This window comes from Drosophila nasuta, chromosome 3 (genome assembly GCF_023558535.2).
Source record: "Drosophila nasuta strain 15112-1781.00 chromosome 3, ASM2355853v1, whole genome shotgun sequence".
Taxonomy (NCBI): Eukaryota; Metazoa; Arthropoda; class Insecta; order Diptera; family Drosophilidae; genus Drosophila; species Drosophila nasuta.
In genome coordinates, this window is record NC_083457.1 from 41499089 (window position 1) to 41516608 (window position 17520).

The 17520-nt window shown below is 42.8% G+C and overlaps 8 protein-coding genes across 8 annotated transcripts; 6 read left to right on the forward strand and 2 right to left on the reverse strand.

Moving 5' to 3' along the window:
* Positions 1–134: 134 nt before the first annotated feature.
* On the forward strand, positions 135–3034 carry LOC132793154 (uncharacterized). The gene has a single exon (XM_060802844.1). The coding sequence runs from the start codon at positions 1660–1662 to the stop codon at positions 2686–2688; it is 1029 nt and encodes a 342-aa protein (XP_060658827.1). The 5' UTR covers positions 135–1659; the 3' UTR covers positions 2689–3034.
* On the reverse strand, positions 2760–3026 carry LOC132793156 (protein anon-73B1). The gene has a single exon (XM_060802846.1). It carries the CDS (start codon positions 3024–3026, stop codon positions 2760–2762), a length of 267 nt encoding a protein of 88 aa, XP_060658829.1.
* Positions 3035–3341: 307 nt separating the features above from the next.
* Positions 3342–4893, forward strand: LOC132793153 (prostaglandin E synthase 2). The gene is given in 4 exon segments (XM_060802843.1): positions 3342–4197; positions 4257–4533; positions 4535–4664; positions 4722–4893. Coding segments are annotated over 4 exon segments (1245 nt in total). The 5' UTR covers positions 3342–3451; the 3' UTR covers positions 4814–4893.
* Positions 4894–5028: 135 nt separating this feature from the next.
* On the forward strand, positions 5029–6031 carry LOC132793941 (proteasome subunit beta type-1). Its single transcript, XM_060804112.1, has 2 exons — positions 5029–5221; positions 5288–6031. Exons 1-2 carry the CDS (start codon positions 5133–5135, stop codon positions 5904–5906), a joined length of 708 nt encoding a protein of 235 aa, XP_060660095.1. The 5' UTR covers positions 5029–5132; the 3' UTR covers positions 5907–6031.
* Positions 6032–6192: 161 nt separating this feature from the next.
* Positions 6193–7514, forward strand: LOC132793940 (ADP-ribose pyrophosphatase, mitochondrial). The gene is made up of 2 exons (XM_060804111.1): positions 6193–6739; positions 6800–7514. Exons 1-2 carry the CDS (start codon positions 6243–6245, stop codon positions 7209–7211), a joined length of 909 nt encoding a protein of 302 aa, XP_060660094.1. The 5' UTR covers positions 6193–6242; the 3' UTR covers positions 7212–7514.
* Positions 7278–12197, reverse strand: LOC132793939 (importin-4-like). Its single transcript, XM_060804110.1, has 8 exons — positions 11874–12197; positions 11323–11495; positions 10536–11254; positions 10069–10472; positions 9481–9590; positions 8277–9417; positions 7998–8215; positions 7278–7936 (listed from the first exon to the last, which is right to left on the reverse strand). Exons 1-8 carry the CDS (start codon positions 11967–11969, stop codon positions 7510–7512), a joined length of 3288 nt encoding a protein of 1095 aa, XP_060660093.1. The 5' UTR covers positions 11970–12197; the 3' UTR covers positions 7278–7509.
* Positions 12198–12330: 133 nt separating this feature from the next.
* Positions 12331–16303, forward strand: LOC132793938 (uncharacterized). Its single transcript, XM_060804109.1, has 5 exons — positions 12331–12566; positions 12630–12721; positions 12778–13499; positions 13563–13903; positions 13961–16303. The coding sequence occupies exons 1-5, from the start codon at positions 12482–12484 to the stop codon at positions 16183–16185; spliced, it is 3465 nt and encodes a 1154-aa protein (XP_060660092.1). The 5' UTR covers positions 12331–12481; the 3' UTR covers positions 16186–16303.
* An 88-nt stretch (positions 16304–16391) lies between these two features.
* LOC132793943 (small ribosomal subunit protein bS6m) lies at positions 16392–17246 on the forward strand. The gene is made up of 2 exons (XM_060804113.1): positions 16392–16572; positions 16639–17246. Exons 1-2 carry the CDS (start codon positions 16528–16530, stop codon positions 17035–17037), a joined length of 444 nt encoding a protein of 147 aa, XP_060660096.1. The 5' UTR covers positions 16392–16527; the 3' UTR covers positions 17038–17246.
* Positions 17247–17520: the final 274 nt, after the last annotated feature.

Consider the following 17520-nt stretch of genomic DNA (forward strand, 5'->3'; position numbering starts at 1 on the left):
AACAACAACGATGGCAACGACGACAGTGCTGGCAACGTCGAGGGCGAGAACAAGAACGAGAACGAAAGCAGAAACAGTAACAAAAACAAAAGCGAGAACAAGATCGTTGGCGAAAGCGGGAGCAAGAACGAGAAGAACACAAACACAAAGGCCTTGGCTGTATGGAGGATGGCTGCTGACGACGATGATAGTGATGACAGATGCAGGACGAAGACGACAACATAAGGACGGCCATACGCATGCAGTATGCGTGGGAGGAGCTGAGCAATACATTGACGAAAACAGACGCAAGACGAAGACAACGTGACCAGGGACGGGGACAGCGACGATGACGACAGCACTTGTGAGTAACTAAACAATAATTTAGACAAAGCAAACAGAATGATAACGATAACGATAACGATAAACGATAAACAAAAATAAATAAGTAGCAACAACAAGAAGTACACACATATGTAACTGAATGTATGTAATAATAGCGTAAACGAGCCGCCGCATAATATTGCGAATTTAACTAAATAACAAACAACAACGGAAAAAATCACACACTCACACACTTTACTTTACCCAAAAAAATTAAATAGACATATTCAATGCAGCTTCGTCTAGTTCGCTTTTAAATTGTTCCAAGAGAGAATTCGTTCTTTTTCTTATTTGTGTTGTTGTTGTTGGTTGTTTGTTGTGGTTCTTCAGTCGAGAGAGATAGAGATCCTCGTAGACCCTTTTGTATGTATGTACACCTATGGTTTAATACTTTTTTTCTTTTGCCTATTTACACATAAATAGTTGTTGTAATGAAATTTAGCGTTTTTGAAACGACAATGAGAAAAGGATAATATGAGTTTTGACTTAACAATTTAGACATTAAACATTTCAAATGTGCGCCGAAATTTACAATTATCGTAAATTATTATATATATATTTAAATACATACATATATAAAACGATTGTAATTTCACGCAAAAACAAAAAAAAAAGTTCATTCAAAGTACTGCATAATAATTCTAGTTAATAATTGAGAAGAGAAAGCATTCACACAGCAAACAAAACAAACACACACACACCACACCCACAAAAAAACACACACTACACAACCACATGCAAACAAACATCCATACGTACATAGTGAAGAAAGGGAAGTGAAAACAACAACATTACGAGCAGCATAATAATAAATATATGATTATTATAATTTATATTATTCCCAAAATTAAAAATAACAGCCAAACAAAATTCCATTATGTGTCATTGTGATTGGAAAGCGGGGCAAAGATTGCGGTGTTGGCAAGGAGTGGGGGGGCGTTGATCGATCCGATTGTTTAAGAATGCTTACACACTCGTTCATTGAGTCATGTGCAACTTTAAGGGCTGCACAAATACTTGGAAAAACTTTTCACACAAACTACATATGAACTATTATGATAATTAAAATAACATAAATATTTAGAATATAAAATAATACAAACTAGTGTTTATGCATTAAGTGACTTTTATTTATCGAAATAAAATGCCCATTATTAACAGCAATACAGGGTATACAACAACAGAGTCAACTTGCACTTCAGCTGTTTGTGCAGCCCTGGCAGCGATCAGCTGTTATTAAATCTCGGCGCCAATCAAAAGGGAACGGAGCAATTTAGTTTATTACTTTTGTAAAATATGTATAAACGTTTTAGAAAATCAAAAGAGCAAATAATAATTGCCGAAAATAGCAGCAGTGATGAAGAAAAAAATGTCGATGAAGTGAGCCAAATTATTGTGCGAAGACGTCCTGCAAATAATCAAAAATATGTGCCAATCTGCCGCAGTAAAACTGAACGCCTCGATGATTCTCGTATTTCAGATGCGAGCACCGATGGCGAGCAAGAGCAAGAGAATAAACGCTGTTTATTAAACTCGAACAGATGTCGCGATAATTCCAAGGCGTTGCATTTAACGCCTAGCAATAAATTCCAGCCACTATCAGTGGCTATTAGTGGCAAGAAGATGTCACCAGTTTCATTATCATCGTCGCCAACTCTAAACAACCTGAAGAAGTGTTCGCCGAAAACGCCGTCCGCTGTGGTTATAAGTGTAAAAAATATATCTCCAACTTCATCATCATTATCGACAACTCTATGCAACCTTACGAAGTGTTCTCCGGGAACGCCTCCAACAGCTTGGCATAGTTTGAGGCGCACACTTGCCACCTTGAAGCGTGAGCGAAGTGTGTTGCAAACCTCCATTCTAGACGCTAGTTACGTTGACAGCACCCCGAGTCCATCGCTGGAGTCGAACCTATCCACATTAATTGCCAAGCAGCCCATGCTACACAATGCCAAAGTCTACTCAGCTCAGAAGAAACATCGCTGTGTTAAAGGTGGATATTTACAGGAATACAAGCGTCTTATTCAAAAACAGCGCATGGATCGTCGCAGTCTGCAGCACAATCAACGCCTGGGCATCAGTCCAGGACAACGAGTTCAAGTGGTGGGTATCAACGAATCCTTTGGCGTGCACATGGCGCGGGTTCAAGAGATAGAAGGCGACGCAAACAACTTCAATGTGATTGTGGATCGCCAGATGGCAGCGAGAATCGTTGTGGGATCGAATTTGGAACTTTACTTCGACCCCAAGGCGGAGGCACCGTTGCAGATGTCGAATAAACAGCTCGTCTATATAGAACCGAATAAGTTAGTTTTATTATAGTGATACTTATGCTAAATACTTTGTAAATACAAATAAAAGTAGGAATAGTTGTTGATCATAAATAAACATAGCTAGCGTCGCTTTTTCTTTTCCAATTTGCGTATTTTGTGCAGGCGTCGCGCATTTGCACTGTTTGGCGTAGGTTCATCAATGAGGCCCCGTCCTTCGTCCTCGTTAGCATCTAAGGATTCATTGCCGCTCATTAAAACTGCGGCCGAGATGCAGACAAACTGAAAGATTGCTCCGACGAAGAGACCATAACGCACTAGCATACTGAATAGGTCTTCCTCGCCATATTTGTCCAAAGACGCTGCAACGCCCAAATTTTCAGTCGACATTTTAAAAACTGATTTGCAAAAATAGGTGGTTGACTCTTTTTTGTTTATATTTTTGTGTATGCGGCGTACACAGGGCGAGCTGAGTAAAGCTGACGAACAGCTGATTCGCAGTGATTGGCACCCATAAAAGAAGAAGAACCCAATAGCTGTTTTTAAATTTATAATTAAAACGCTGTTGCGGCATTTAATTTTAAAGTCATGTTGTTGATGGTGCACCTATACATTTGTACTTTTATTGATAGTTTTTTAACTTATGTTAAAAATTTTTGTGTATGGGTTCACAGGGTGCATCAAGCACAACCAGCTGATCGGCTGCCAGTAGCAAAAGAGGAAGCAGAAATTTTCATTGCACACTTTGATAACACTTGCAAATCGAATTTTGCATAATTAGTTTTTTAAGTATTTATTTAAGTGGCGCAATCAACATGTCGTGTCTACGCTTAGCAGTCGCGCTTAATACCGCACGTCCATTGCCCCTAAGCAACCAAAGCCTACGCATATTATCCAAACGCAACCAGGAAATTATATTTGCACGCCGTCAATTCTCCAAAGCGGTTGAGGAAACTGCTCGAAAAGCAACGAAATCCAATGGCACATTTAAGCTGGCTCTGCTGGGTGCAAGTATTGGAGCTGTGGCCGGATCAAGTTATACGTTTTACACAAATTTCACTGACAAGAACGCACACAAGGAGCACGAAAGAACGCCGCCCAAAGTGATTGAAGCTCTGCCGGCCGGCGTGCGCATCACAAAGCGTTTTATCAATCCGAAGGACACGTCCGGCCTGGACATCGTGCTCTTCCAGTTCCAGACATGCCCCTTCTGCTGCAAAGTGCGTGCCTATCTCGACTATATGGGCGTCTCTTACTCCGTAGTCGAAGTGGACGCAGTGCTGCGCCAGGACATCAGATGGTCGTCAGTGAAGAAGGTGCCCATGGTGCTGATACGTCAACGCAATGGGCAATATGTGCAAATGACCGACTCCAGTGCCATAATTTCGCTGGTCGCCACAACATTGAATGATAAACGCGCGGATGTTGGTGAACTGGCGCAATTTTATCCACAAATCTCGTTCTTTGACGATGACGGCAAGAAGAGACAGGACATTATGAACAAATACTTCATGATGTACCAGGATCACACGCCCAAAAATATGACCAAGGAGTTGGAAGAGTAAGTGTACAGTTAGTCAACTTAATTCGATGTATTTAATGTCATTACTTCTCGATTAGGAACGAACGCAAATGGCGAACATGGGCAGATAGTCATCTAGTGCATCTGATATCGCCCAACTGTTATCAGACTCTGAATGAGTCCTTCGAAACATTTGAATGGTTTTCGAAGGCAGGCGAATGGGATGTTTACTTTCCTAAGTGGGAACGTGATTTGATGGTTTACTGTGGTGCCACCGCCATGTGGGCAATAGCGAAGATGCTGAAGCGAAGACACGATCTCAGCGATGATGTCAGATCCCACATTTATGATGCACTCGACAAATGGAGCGTGGAGCTTAAAAAAGCGTAATACGAAGTTTATGGCTGGCAAACAGCCCGGATTGTCAGATCTCTCAGTGTTCGGCGTATTGAGCAGCATGGAAGGTTGTCAAACATTTAAGGACTGTCTGCAGAATACCAACATAGGTATAACATATTTATTTTAACAAATTGGAAACGCAATTGAACTTGGATTTATTTTAGGTAAATGGTTCTATGATGTCAAGGAGCTTGTGGAGCAAAACCGTGGTCAACTTCATAGAGAACGCATCGTAGGAGTGGCACCAACAGCTTAAATAAGAGTACCAGTTATTATTGAGTCATTTACGCCCAAAGATTGTTTAAAGTTCTTAATAAATGCCACTTCTTATTTTAACTGTGTTGCCATCGATTTTTTTTAATATAATTATCGATAAGCGATTGCGTATATAGAGCTAGTGTGTTTAGAATTATTAGTATATTTAGTATTTGGAGTTATTTAGTACATTTTGGCATATAACCTGCGGTCACATTAAGCCGATACAATTGGTAAACGCCGCTAGACAGAAAGTGCAAATCATTTTGGATTGGTTATTTTTTCTGTCACGAAAAATACAAATTATTAGCGAAAAAAACATGAATTCCCTTGGCGTTGAACAATTCCCGGACTACAAAGTGCCTGGTGTACAGCATGTGGACTTTCATCCATACGAGTCGAACGGCGGGTAAGTGTGCAAATCCCCCAAAGACAGGAGAGTGTCAAATTATAATCATACAATTTGCATTTGCAGTTCTATAGTTGCCATCGCCGGCGATGACTTTGTGGTTATTGCCGCCGACACTCGCTTGAGCAGTGGCTACACAATTCATTCACGCGACCAGAGCAAACTATTTCCCATGTCGTCACGCACCGTTCTGGGATCCACGGGATGCTGGTGCGACAGTCTGTCGTTGACTGGCCTTGTCAAGTTGCGTATGCAGATGTATGAGCACACTCATCTGAAGACCATGACCACTGATGCGGTGGCCCAAATGCTCTCAATTATCATGTACAATCGTCGCTTCTTCCCCTACTATGTGTCCAACATCTTGGCTGGCTTGGACAAGGATGGCAAGGGTGTTGTCTACTCTTATGATCCCATTGGACACTGTGAACGTGCCACTTATCGTGCTGGCGGCACTGCTGGTTCATTGCTGCAGCCAGTGCTGGACAATCAGATTGGTTACAAAAACCAGAATTTGCCGGCTGATCAGTTGCCCCCATTGACCAAGGAACGTGCTGTGGCCGTCGCTTCTGACACTTTCATTTCGGCTGCTGAGCGTGATATTTACACTGGAGACTCGGTGCTAATAAATATTATTACCAAGGATGGCATTGAGGAGAGAACACTGCAATTGCGCAAGGATTAATTAAGGAACAAAATCTTTTGCATTCACACCTATGTTCGACTTTAATTTGGTGTAACATAATAAAATAAAAAACAGATCTACAAGATAATAAACTGGAAGGCAATGCTTAGAATTCAACTGTAAAATGCTAATTCAACCAATGAAGTTATTTATTTTCCAATAATTTAAATGATAGTTCAACTTTGAAACCATTTCCATATTTACTAAGCTCCAAAGTTACCAAGTCACCCTCGCTGCTTAGCTGTGTCACGCTTGCAAACTGTCAACTGCTTGACAACCCTATCAGCTGTTCGCTTTGTTTTCTTCAAGAGCGCGAATTGCACGCCGCTTTGTTAAATGTACATCACTTTGTTTACCACAATATTTGCGTGCTTTTTATTTAGTGCCCTCGGTTCAATTGAAATGTTGGCTTCTGTTATAAAACCCGGCATCTTTCGGCACATAATATGCCGCAACAATGCCTATCCTCGCAGCAACGTCTCGCGTTTTCCAGTGCCGGATGATGTCGTTTTTTGGTCAGTGCCCTATGCGGAATACTGTCCACCGGCTTACACGGCATCGCATATCGGTGGCCAGAGCTGGGCGGATACTCCGTTGAGTGGCGATGCTGTGCAGCCCAAATGGAATCACAACGATGGCATCGTGAATCGCGTTTCCTTTCATGGCGACTATAAGCTGGAAGACGGCGTGCCGCAAAATCCAATTGGACGCACTGGATTGAGGGGTCGTGGATCACTGGGACGCTGGGGTCCCAACCATGCTGCTGATCCAATTGTAACGCGCTGGAAACGAGATCAAAGTGGTGCCATTATACAGCATCAAGACAGCGGAAAGTAAGTGCTAAACTATGCGTTAAAATGAAAGCATCATAATTTTAATGTACCCTTTCTTAGAAAAATTCTGCAAATGGTGGCTATACAGCGTTCGGATAACAAATTGTGGGCGATTCCCGGCGGCATGGTCGATCCAGGCGAGAATGTAAGCGTCACTCTCAAACGTGAGTTCACCGAGGAAGCACTCAATTTCACCGACAAGGGAAACATGGTCGAACAGTTCTTCAAAGAGGGCGTTCATGTCTATAGCGGGTATGTTGATGACTTTCGCAACACGGACAATGCTTGGATGGAGACAACTGCGCTGAATTTCCATGATGAGGATGGCACACAAGTTGGTCAGCTGCAGTTAGAAGCTGGCGACGATGCAACAAATGTTCGCTGGACCGACATCGATAGTAATCTCAAATTACACGCTAATCATGCAGATATTGTTAAAGAAGTTGTGCTCGAGCGAGTTGCACATTGGTAATACTTTTTGAAAATTAATTTACAATATTTTAAAGTCTTCTGATCTCGAAGAACATAAAAGTCTGGCTCATGTTTTACGTGTATATTTATTTCATTTTATTCACTAGAAATTTCCAATAAAAGAATGTAACTTCATGAGGAAACCATTCGGTTTGCTAATAAAAAAGAGGTTGGAATTAGCAAGCTTTGCTTGTGCCTCAAAAGTTCGTTCAAATAAATTATGCTCCTCCTGTTGTAGCTGCTTGTAGATCGTTGTAGCATCTGTCTAGCTAGATGGTAATGATGATGATGATGCGCACTTAAAGGGTCTGCAAAAAACTAACAACCTCGGGACTGGAATTCGCTACGTTATTGTATTTATCGGGATATTGAGTGCTAATATCCTTAAGGAAGGCAACTGCCCTCACTTTCTTTTCCTCTTCAGCAATTTGGTTTTTGTACAACACATCAATAAGGATTACCATAATTTGCTCAAGGTAATCCACAAGAGTAGGACGTGCCTGCATGTACAAAACTTCAAGGGCTCTGATCACCATCTCAAGTTCGTCCATATCTTCGCGCAGCGGCAAATTAGAAAGGAATACGGGTAGCACTTGCTGGATCGGTACAAGATTGTGATTGGTAACAATCATGCGACCCACGGCTCCGCAAATATTATCCAGCGCTGAAGGGTTCTTTTCCGAGGCAATGGCGCCAGAAAGTGCTTGTAAAATGGCTGGGAAGGATCTAAATAGAAAGAAATTTGAGAATGTATACATTTAAATAGTGATATTCCAAGCTAACTCACTCGAATGATTTCTCCTCGCCATACAAAACAAGTTCGCCCAAACCGTAATAACAATTCTGGCGTGCCTTGGGCTCGGTATCGTGGACACCAGCGATGAACATGGGGCATACGGTATCAAAATAAGTGGGCACACAATTGCCCAACGATTGGAAAGATTCAGCCAAAATGCCATAAACCATAGTACGATGGTCAGCCACATCGTTTTTCTTTGCCTTGTTCTGTAAGTAAAAGTTAAATTTAATATTGCTTATAAATTGAATTCGCTTTGTAATAAATTACCAGCTTGCTCAAAAAGAAAGGAAAGAGGCGTCCAAAGTACATCGAGAATATTTCTGGTTTCAATGTTTTACCAAACTGTGGCAACAAATTGCCAGCATTTTCAATGAGCATCTCGTCGAATTCACTGTCCTCAATATCATCTTCGTCACCGCCGCCGCTTGGCTCGTTAAACTGGCAAGCCAATTTATTGTTGAGCACATCTTTGATGCAAGCAAAGATTTGATCAGCTATTTCTTGGCTCGGTATTGCCATAACGTTCACTTCACTGAACAGATCTCCCAATACGTCAAGCAGATGAATTACAACGGTCTGTTCATCATCGTTGCGCACAATTTGAACAAACTTGGGCAATATAATCGAGCTGGCACGCTTCACGCCATCACCATCACCCATTTTGTGGAGAGCAGTGACAAAGGCACAGAGTGCCTCGATGGCCACCTTGCGAATGTTATCCTGTGGATGTTCCACGACCTTGTAAACATTCTCAAAGGCCGTCTGCAGATAGGGAGCGAATGCAGCTCCAGTGTTGGCGGCGAATTCCTTCAGTGTGCCAATAGCCTCTTCTTTCTCATATACATAGTCATTCTCCACATGATAGGCAACATCCTCATCGTCGTCATCTTCATCATCTGTATTGGCGAGATCGATTTCCTGATCAATGGCAGCCGCATCAGCAAAAGCCTCAGGTGTGGGATCTTCCTTTGAAACGGGCAGTATGTCGTTTGTTGAAATGACGCTTTCAATGATGCGATCCATAATTTTCGGGAACACCGTTGACATGCTCTCATTCACCACATTAGACAAGGCGCCCATCAGATTGTAAACGCTGCGTCTGAAGTCTGGATCATCGGGTCCCTCATCCAACATTGCGAGGCAATAAGCCATCGTATCATTGGCGAGCGGAATAATGTTCTCCTTACCCACGACACGTGTGATGGCAGCTAATGTATCAATTGCTCCAATGCGCAGCTCAAAGATCTCTTCGGGGCAATCTTTTACCAGATATACTTGCAGTATCTCGATGATCTTTGGCAAATACGGCATCAAATGCTCCTTGGCCGCAGTGGCCACCGAGGAGATAGTTGTAAGTGCCATGCCACGAAGATGTGGCGAATTCTGCGGCTCCAATGTTTCAAAGAGACTGCAAATGCACATACATTATTTTAGTCTCTTGTAATTTGGGTAAAACAAAAGCTTTCCTTACCGTTCCATCAACGCTGGCAAATGTGGCACAATGTTTTCTTCCAAATTCTGACAATAGGTCTCCAAGGCATAGAACATGCGATCCGTGTGCTTGGGTTCGGGATTTCCCATCTGCAAAGGATGCAATTATGAAAATTATCTATCAATCAAATACGATTCAATATGCGATTTGTGCTGAGCATGCTTCACTGATGCGTGTTAAGACTTAAAAATGCTTGCCAGATATACTTGCTTTACTTTCAAGCGAGTCTTACGAAAGTATAACAAGTATTAAATTCGGACTTGTGGGGCATTAAAAAGACATGGCAAGACAATTATTAATAGTGTAGATGAAGTGCAAGAACAACTAGTGAATTCGTATTTGAGAAAAGGCACCCTGTATTTGGTGAGAACTGATTTGCGTTTGATTTGCAGGTGATTTATGTACAGAATTGTATCTTTTGCAGGTACGGGATTCGGCTCGTTGCTGTTGCCATTGCAGTTGCTGTTTTGCTCAGCCTTTTAGATTCACACGCAGCACAATTCAAAATAAGAGTTTATCAATGTAGCAAAATGTGCGAGATTAAATATCGCGCAGAGAACAACTTACCTTTAGTTCGCATACCAACTGATGCAGAAAATCAAAAAGCACGGGCAAAATTTCGCTGGCGTACTTTGAGATTTCCGGTTGCAAATGCTCGGAGAACTGACCGAGTGCGAAGAACGCTGCAATGCGCACCAGAGGTGAAGCATCAACAATGCCGCTCTTGATAATGTTCAGCATCACTTGCATATACTTGTTGCAAATGGCCTCGGTGCAACCTTCGGCAATGACAGCGATACACAAGAAGGCGGCACGACGTCGCAAATGATCTGGATTCTGCAGAGCAGGCTCCAGCAGTTGCAGCAATGGTGGAATCAACTTCTCGGGAGAGATGTGCAATGCCAATAAGTCAAGTGTCTGGGTTGAAGCTGCCACTGGATTGTTGCTGTCGCCCATAAAGACTTCTTCCTCTGAGCACACAATTTACAATTATGCAAATGTTCACACAAAAATTTATGCATTCTGTTAATTACCTGTATCAACTTCGGTTTCGCAGCACATCATCTCAAAGATGACGCCTAGAATGGGCTCCAGCAACTTTTGCTTGACAATGACCTTCTTCTTGATACGCACAATGCGTCCCACAAATGTAATAACTTGAATGCGAATAGATTCATCGATTTGCTTATTGTTTGCCGTCTCCAGACAGAACTCAACCAATTGTTTCACATTGTTGTTCAACAACTTTGGCGCATACTCTGCAATGCTGTCCACCACATCGAACACAATGGAGAACTCTTGTTCATCGCCCTTGTGGGCGAAGGCATAGGCCGCCTTAATCAATAGCGGCAGCACCTTTGTCACCGTTTGCTCGGCACTCGTGTGTCCGCTCACAAATGGCATCAAAGCACACATGCCCATGGTAATGTTGACAATGGTTTGCGTGGCTAGATTGCCTTTAGCCTCTGCAGCTAAAAGCACTCTGGCGAACATTTCACATATCGATTCCATGTGATAGACAAACTGATCTGGTGCCGCATCGGTGAGTGTGGCAAAGATCGATGAGCCCAGCTCACTCTCTGTGGGATCCTCGGAACAACAGCGGGTGTATATGAAGGTCAACAGTTCGTTCAACCACGAGTCCTTCTTCTCCTGCTCGTGACGCACCAACGAGCCCAGCAGCATGGCAATTGAGTTCTTCACCGACTTCTCTTTCTCATTGATCAGTGCCTGCAACATGCCAGACTTGATGCTAGAAAGCATATACGTACATTAATAAGCTTTGCACTGTTTCGGTGGTGTGTCTACACGCAATCCTACCTTTCCTTCTGATCGGCTGGCACCATCTGCCAATGGCGCAGCTTCTGCAGACGCTTGTTTAGCAGCACAGCGGCAAATTGGCGCACTTGCGGCTCGCGTTGCGACACAACCATGCGGCATAGTGCCGGCAGAGTATCGGGATTTTCATGGGCCTTGCCCAATTCAATGGTGGCCTGGCAACAGTAACGGAAACGACAGTATAAATTTTATAGTACATAAATTAATTAAAAATCGTCGGCATGCATGTGTGTGCCAACAACGTGCTTCCAATTACGCACACATACATACACATACGTACATATTTGTATACCCATGCACATGCTAAATTCCTATGCATGTGTGTATACAAACTTCAGCACATACATACGTATATTTCTCGAGAGTATTTGAAAGTTATTGCATAGATTTTTGTCTTCTCCTTTGACACACATCTTCGCGTTTGCATGTGTGCGTATGTACAAAATGGAGATATACAATGTGTGTCAAATGGGCGCGTTCAAAGGCGTCGCCAATTTTCGCAAAAGGATTTCTTTCCGGCTGCTAAAGCTTACCTGACGAATCCGTTCCGTATCCGTGCATAACAATTCGGATATGATCTGATCAAGCGTAGCTTCCATATTGAATGTCAATGTATCAGTATGCCGCATTTACCAACCAACAAGAAACAGAAATCTAATATGTTGCCGGGGCACGAGCACGAAACGACTGCCGAAATTCGCGAATAAATGTGGCGGCTAGGGCTGCAAAAAAATTTTATAACCACGTTTTCAAACTTTTAGGGCTGTACTAAAATTTATAAAAAAAAATATATATAAAACAATAAAATAAAACATATATTTCAAAAATTCATGCTAGCTTGTAGACTGTTAAAATTGGAATAAAATGTCATTAAATTTTTTCTTTCAAATTCGTTTTTGCTGAGAAATTTGGTTGGAAAAAGATTGCTTCGATACTTATTTTCATTCAACATTCAAACGCTCGATAACAATTTATCAGCCAATGTGACCAGTAGTGTACGCAGCTTCGTCGTGAGTCACGACAAGCACCATTTTGAACATAAACGTCGCGCGTCTTATTTTCTATAAAAATTGTATTGTTTTGTTTTTATTGTGCGTGTGGTTTATTATATTGTGTTAGTTAAAGTTAAAGAGCTTATAACATGGACAAAAGTGCAAGCAACCGTAGTGGCAGCAGTCAAAAGGATCAGAACTCTTTGGGCATTCTAAGCATGGATAATCTGAAAGGTGGAAAAGCGACAAAAAGTGTTTGTCTTCAAAAAATTTAACTGTAAATTTCGTTGACTGTAGTTTTCGGCGATTTGTCCATGATGTCCAGTTTATCCAGAAATAATAGCGCAAATACAAGTAGGAATAAATCGGATGTCAATGAACGCCTCAAGGTAAAGACTATACCAAGACAATTTCTTTGTGTTAAATGCGGTCTATGCAATTTCAGGCGGGACGCCTCAAGGCGCTGGAGACACTCGAAAAACCGCGATCGCGATCTAGTTATTTCTCGTCATCCGATGTTGAAAGAAAACAACAAGCACCTAGACACGGAACGAGTCGTGTGAGTAGCGCTCCCAGCGTTAGCAATTTCACAAATATATCGGATTTGATTACGGAGGAAACGATCGATCTCAACTCGAGTGGTTCTGTTCTAATGCCCACGCCAGCACCAAAGGCTGCGCAAGTGTTCTTTGAACCAGGCGAGATTACAGGACGCTCAACTCTGTGCAAGAATGACTCAAGGGCCAGCAAACAGAGCAGACAAGTCTCGGTGGCCGACATACTAAAGTCATCCTTTGTGGAGAAGGCACGTGTGCAGTTTGCCAAGCGGCTGGAGGATGATGTATCCAGCCATGAGCAGTCCAGGAACAGCACCAGCGCCAGTACAATCAGTGATTCATTCAACTACTCGCGTAGCTTGCCACGCACCGCGGACTTGAGTAACTCGAGTTTGAATGGCGGCGGCGGCTTTTCATTTGGCTCGGCAACTGGACAAGGATTCGATGAGAGTTTTGCGCCTGCCGAGTTGATGCAGTCCAAGTTAGTGAATGGTGAAATATCATGGGCACAGGAGTTTGCAGCTGTGCCAACGGCCACGCTGAGCAAGCAGGCATTGCAGAAGATTGCGGCTCCACCGCAAACACCAGAGATAGAAAACTCTGTGTCCAAGTGAGTAGAGCGATTTTACAAAGGCATCTGAAGAGGCTTCTTTAATATGCATGCCTGTTGTAGTTCTGTTCTGGCAGGTGATCCCGACTTTTCGCTGGGAAACTATTTCCAAATGCGTTCGGACAGCATTTCCAACATTGTTGGCAACGACGAACGTGATGAGCTGCATTCAGCTCTGGGCCAGCTGGCACCATCACCACAAACACCAATAAGCAGTGATGTCGAGACAACGCCACATGTGGACAATAAGACTTATACAAAGGCGGAGAGTGCCAAGATGGAGCGCAATCTTATGAAGAAAATGCAGCAGGATAAGTTTAACAAAGCACTGCAAGTGGAGGCCAAGAAGAAGCCGCCAACAAGCTCGGAACTGTTAAGCTTGTCGGCTATAGATGAAGCACTACGTGAGTTCATTAACTGAATAGTAGAAATAAATATGTAATTGTATTTTACCTCCACAGGCAATATGGAGCTGAATTCCGATACTTCAGTGGGCGATGTAGTAAACAAGTTTCGCCTACATGGCGCCGATGACGAGAATAAGGAGAATGACAGTACGCTGTGCAAGTCCAAGTCTAAGCTCACGGACACAATGAGCTTCACAGACTCCTTGCTAAACACGACCGATTTTAAGCAATTTCAGGACAGCATTGTGGCGCCCAAGAAACGACAACCTTTAAGTCCGCTGGCGGACTTTAATGCACCCAGCATATTGGTGACGGCCAGCGATGGACACGATGCTGACATTGATGAATGGCCCTCGACGCCTGTGAAGTCACCTGGACGTCGTGTGCGGCACACCAAGTCACCGAACTCGCAGCGAGCCGTGAGTCCAACTAGCAGTGATGGCGTGCACACATTACCGCCTACAGATGAGGAGGACGAGGACAAAACGCCCGTCAATAAGAAGCATAGTCTTACTGTGGGCACTGTGCGCAGCTCACAGAATTCATTTAGCTCAACACGTCTTGATGGCTGCGATGCTTTGCCATCGTCCACGGAATGCGACTTTGGCATTTCGCCTAATCTCGTGAAGAGCGTGCGCAATGTGTCACCACTGTCTTCGCCACGAAGCTGTCTGTCGTCGCCCCTATTGGACAGTACAACAAGTTCGGATCGTCGCATGCTCTCGGGCGCTGGAGCTTCGAGCATGGCACGTCGTGCCAACTCTTCACCGGCGGCTAGCGAAGCAAGCTCCACAAGCGGTTTTAGCTCGGTGCGTAAAGTGACAAATGGTACCCAAATGAGTGCCTTGCCGCGCAGTATGTCACGCTCCTCCAACTCGAGTGAGTTTAGTCATCGTGATGGCAAAATCTTGCCCTTGAAGGTGACACACACTAGCTTGTGCTGGGGCAGCACCAAGTTGCGCACAGATGTGCGCAAGTCCATGCAGATTAAAAACACTTCAGATAAGCGGCTGGTCATACGTCTCAGCATACAGGGACCTGGATTCCAATTGGTGGGCAGCGATAGCAACACCATCACCTTGCAGTCGATGGAGTGTCGCAGCATCTGTATTAGCTTTTGTCCAACTGTGAGCGGCGCAGCAATTGGAGCACTTTCCTTCTATGCGCCCAACGGCGCCAACAATTGCCAGCAGCCAAGCATGGAAATACCGCTGTATGGCTACGGAGGCAATGCATCCATCACCGTACAGGGATTGCTCAAGGGACCGGTTGGCGCCAGCTTCTTGACCGTGGGAAATGTGCGAGATTTGGCCTTTGGTCCTCTGACTGCCTGCTTTAAATTCTACAACAAAGGACCGTTGACAGCGTTTGCGGGCATCACTGTTGATTCGACAGTCTTGCTGAAGCCGCGTCTTAATGCGGCATTTGAGGTGCGGCCAAGCAAGATTATTTTGCCGCCACGCAGCGAAGCTGTGGTACAGATTGTTTTCCATCCGAATCGAGAGGATGTCAAGAACATACTAAAGAAGACATCGCAGGTCTTGACGCTGGCGAACATGCGCATATTTTGCGGCGATGAACCCAACAGACAACGCATGCGTTCATTGGTACAGCGCATGACTGGCGAGCAACGGGAACAAATGACTTCATCGATGCTGGACAATATTTGGAGCACTTTCCCCGATGAGCAACCGATACGCAGCATTAGCCTGTTGAATGAGCCACCCGAATTAATACTGGATCTGGTCACAGTTGTGCGCATTATCGATGTGGCACTGACACTTAATCGTGACTTTGATGAATCCGCTGAGTACTCACATCTTTGTTTGCCCGATGCGGAAGAAACTGTACTCTTTCGTACAGTTTGTGCAGCCAATTCACCGACGCCCAGCAATATGATGGAACCGATTGATGAACTGCATGAGGCAGACACTACTTCGGCCATTGATCAACAGCCCATGGAGCGTAATTGGTCAGTGCAACCCGAGAAAATTGCATTTGATTTCACTGGCGGCAGCCATGCAATTGAAGGCAAAAAGTTCTATGTGAAGAACAGTTTCAGATCGCGACAATTTATTGAGATTAGCTGCAATGTGCCTGATTTGCTGCAGATTACTCCCAGAGAATCGTACATTGCACCCGATGGCGGCCAAGTGGAGGTTACAGTGCATCCATTGCGAACGCCAAGACGTGAAATGCAGCAAAAAGATTTCCAGGCCATCATAGAGGTGGCCATGGAAAATGAACGCATTAATGTGCCCATTACTTTTAAAGCTTAAGTTTATATATTTTTATTGAGTAGTACTGTATTAGTAATTCGCTTAATTTCATATCATGTTTATTATAGTTGTAATTCCCTTATTCATTCTGTTTGTCAATTAAATATATTTTACTTCATTCGAATTTGGCGGACTTTATTTTTAAACGGCCTTAAAGTAGGCAACAAACTAGCACAGGCTTTTTTTAATTCTTTCATATATTTGTAAATTGGTCACACCGGGCCAATTAACCAAAACAAATTGTGCAGTTTGTGTCAATTTGTGTTTTGTTATTAAATAATAATTATAAATTAAACCAGTCATTAGACTATAAAACACTAATAATAGTTTACATACGCCATAATGCCTTCTTATGAATTATCACTGGTTCTGCGACAACTTCCTCGAGTATGTATAAAAGAATGCCGCAAGTTATGTAAAGTAAATAGTAAAATGTGCGTTTTTTTGTTGTAGCCGGAATTGATATCTGTCATCAAGCGAACAGCTGAGTCGATCTTCAACAAAGGTGGAATTATCAGAAAATTGGAAAATCTCGGAGCCCGTCCCTTGCCACACAAAGTAAGCGAACATGGCGTGGTGCACAAGGAGGGAACGTATTTCAGCATTTTCTTCGACACGGCGCCCACAAAGATATTGGATCTGAAAGAGGAGTTTGGTCGTGACATCGATATCATACGCCGCAACATTTACAAGGTGGAAGAATCAGCCGAGTTCAAGTGCACGCTACACGATGAGATGCTACCACCCGCCTACCGCAAGGATGTGCAAGAGATCATCGACATTGCGAAGAGGAAACACAAGCCCAAATATAACTACAACTCTGGTCTAGACTATTATCCCTTCCAGAAGTAGTGATACAACAAACAAAATTAAAGCTTTTATTAAATATGTTGCATTAAATTGATCTGTAGTTCTTTTCTTCGATAAAAGCGAATTGTTACACCAAACATCTGATTAAGTGGCGATTTATTATACGATAAAAAGATAGTTTTGTTTAGAAACGAATTCCTTAAACTAAAATCATTATATTAATAATTTAATATAAAGTAAAATTTTTATAATTCCGTTTTTTTTTTTATTGAAATCAAAAATATTTATGTTTAGTATTGAAATTGAATTACAATCTTTGCTGAATTAAGTAATTATACCACTGTGCAGCATGTATTTGATAATCGATATCTTATATTAATTAACTAATATCGATATCGATAATAGTTATTTAAAGTTTGGATTATTTCAAATCGCACACTTTATTGGTATTGAGTACATGCAATTTATTTTGTATTATGAACTTGTTCAGTACTTTGATGAAATATTAAGTTTATCAATGCTTGT

Bases quoted from the DNA above. Each gene is read 5' to 3' on its own strand.
- LOC132793154 (XM_060802844.1), top strand. From the start codon at position 1,660: ATGTATAAACGTTTTAGAAAATCAAAAGAGCAAATAATAATTGCCGAA.
- LOC132793156 (XM_060802846.1), bottom strand. From the start codon at position 3,026: ATGTCGACTGAAAATTTGGGCGTTGCAGCGTCTTTGGACAAATATGGC.
- LOC132793941 (XM_060804112.1), top strand. From the start codon at position 5,133: ATGAATTCCCTTGGCGTTGAACAATTCCCGGACTACAAAGTGCCTGGT. The intron at 5,222-5,287 runs GTAAGTGTGCAA...TTGCATTTGCAG, and splicing joins CCATACGAGTCGAACGGCGG to TTCTATAGTTGCCATCGCCG.
- LOC132793940 (XM_060804111.1), top strand. From the start codon at position 6,243: ATGTACATCACTTTGTTTACCACAATATTTGCGTGCTTTTTATTTAGT. The intron at 6,740-6,799 runs GTAAGTGCTAAA...ACCCTTTCTTAG, and splicing joins CAGCATCAAGACAGCGGAAA to AAAAATTCTGCAAATGGTGG.
- LOC132793939 (XM_060804110.1), bottom strand. From the start codon at position 11,969: ATGCGGCATACTGATACATTGACATTCAATATGGAAGCTACGCTTGAT. The intron at 11,255-11,322 runs GTAGGATTGCGT...TATGCTTTCTAG, and splicing joins CCAGCCGATCAGAAGGAAAG to CATCAAGTCTGGCATGTTGC. The intron at 10,473-10,535 runs GTAATTAACAGA...TTGTGTGCTCAG, and splicing joins CGAAACCGAAGTTGATACAG to AGGAAGAAGTCTTTATGGGC.
- LOC132793938 (XM_060804109.1), top strand. From the start codon at position 12,482: ATGGACAAAAGTGCAAGCAACCGTAGTGGCAGCAGTCAAAAGGATCAG. The intron at 13,500-13,562 runs GTGAGTAGAGCG...TGCCTGTTGTAG, and splicing joins ATAGAAAACTCTGTGTCCAA to TTCTGTTCTGGCAGGTGATC. The intron at 13,904-13,960 runs GTGAGTTCATTA...TTACCTCCACAG, and splicing joins GGCTATAGATGAAGCACTAC to GCAATATGGAGCTGAATTCC.
- LOC132793943 (XM_060804113.1), top strand. From the start codon at position 16,528: ATGCCTTCTTATGAATTATCACTGGTTCTGCGACAACTTCCTCGA. The intron at 16,573-16,638 runs GTATGTATAAAA...TTTTTGTTGTAG, and splicing joins TTCTGCGACAACTTCCTCGA to CCGGAATTGATATCTGTCAT.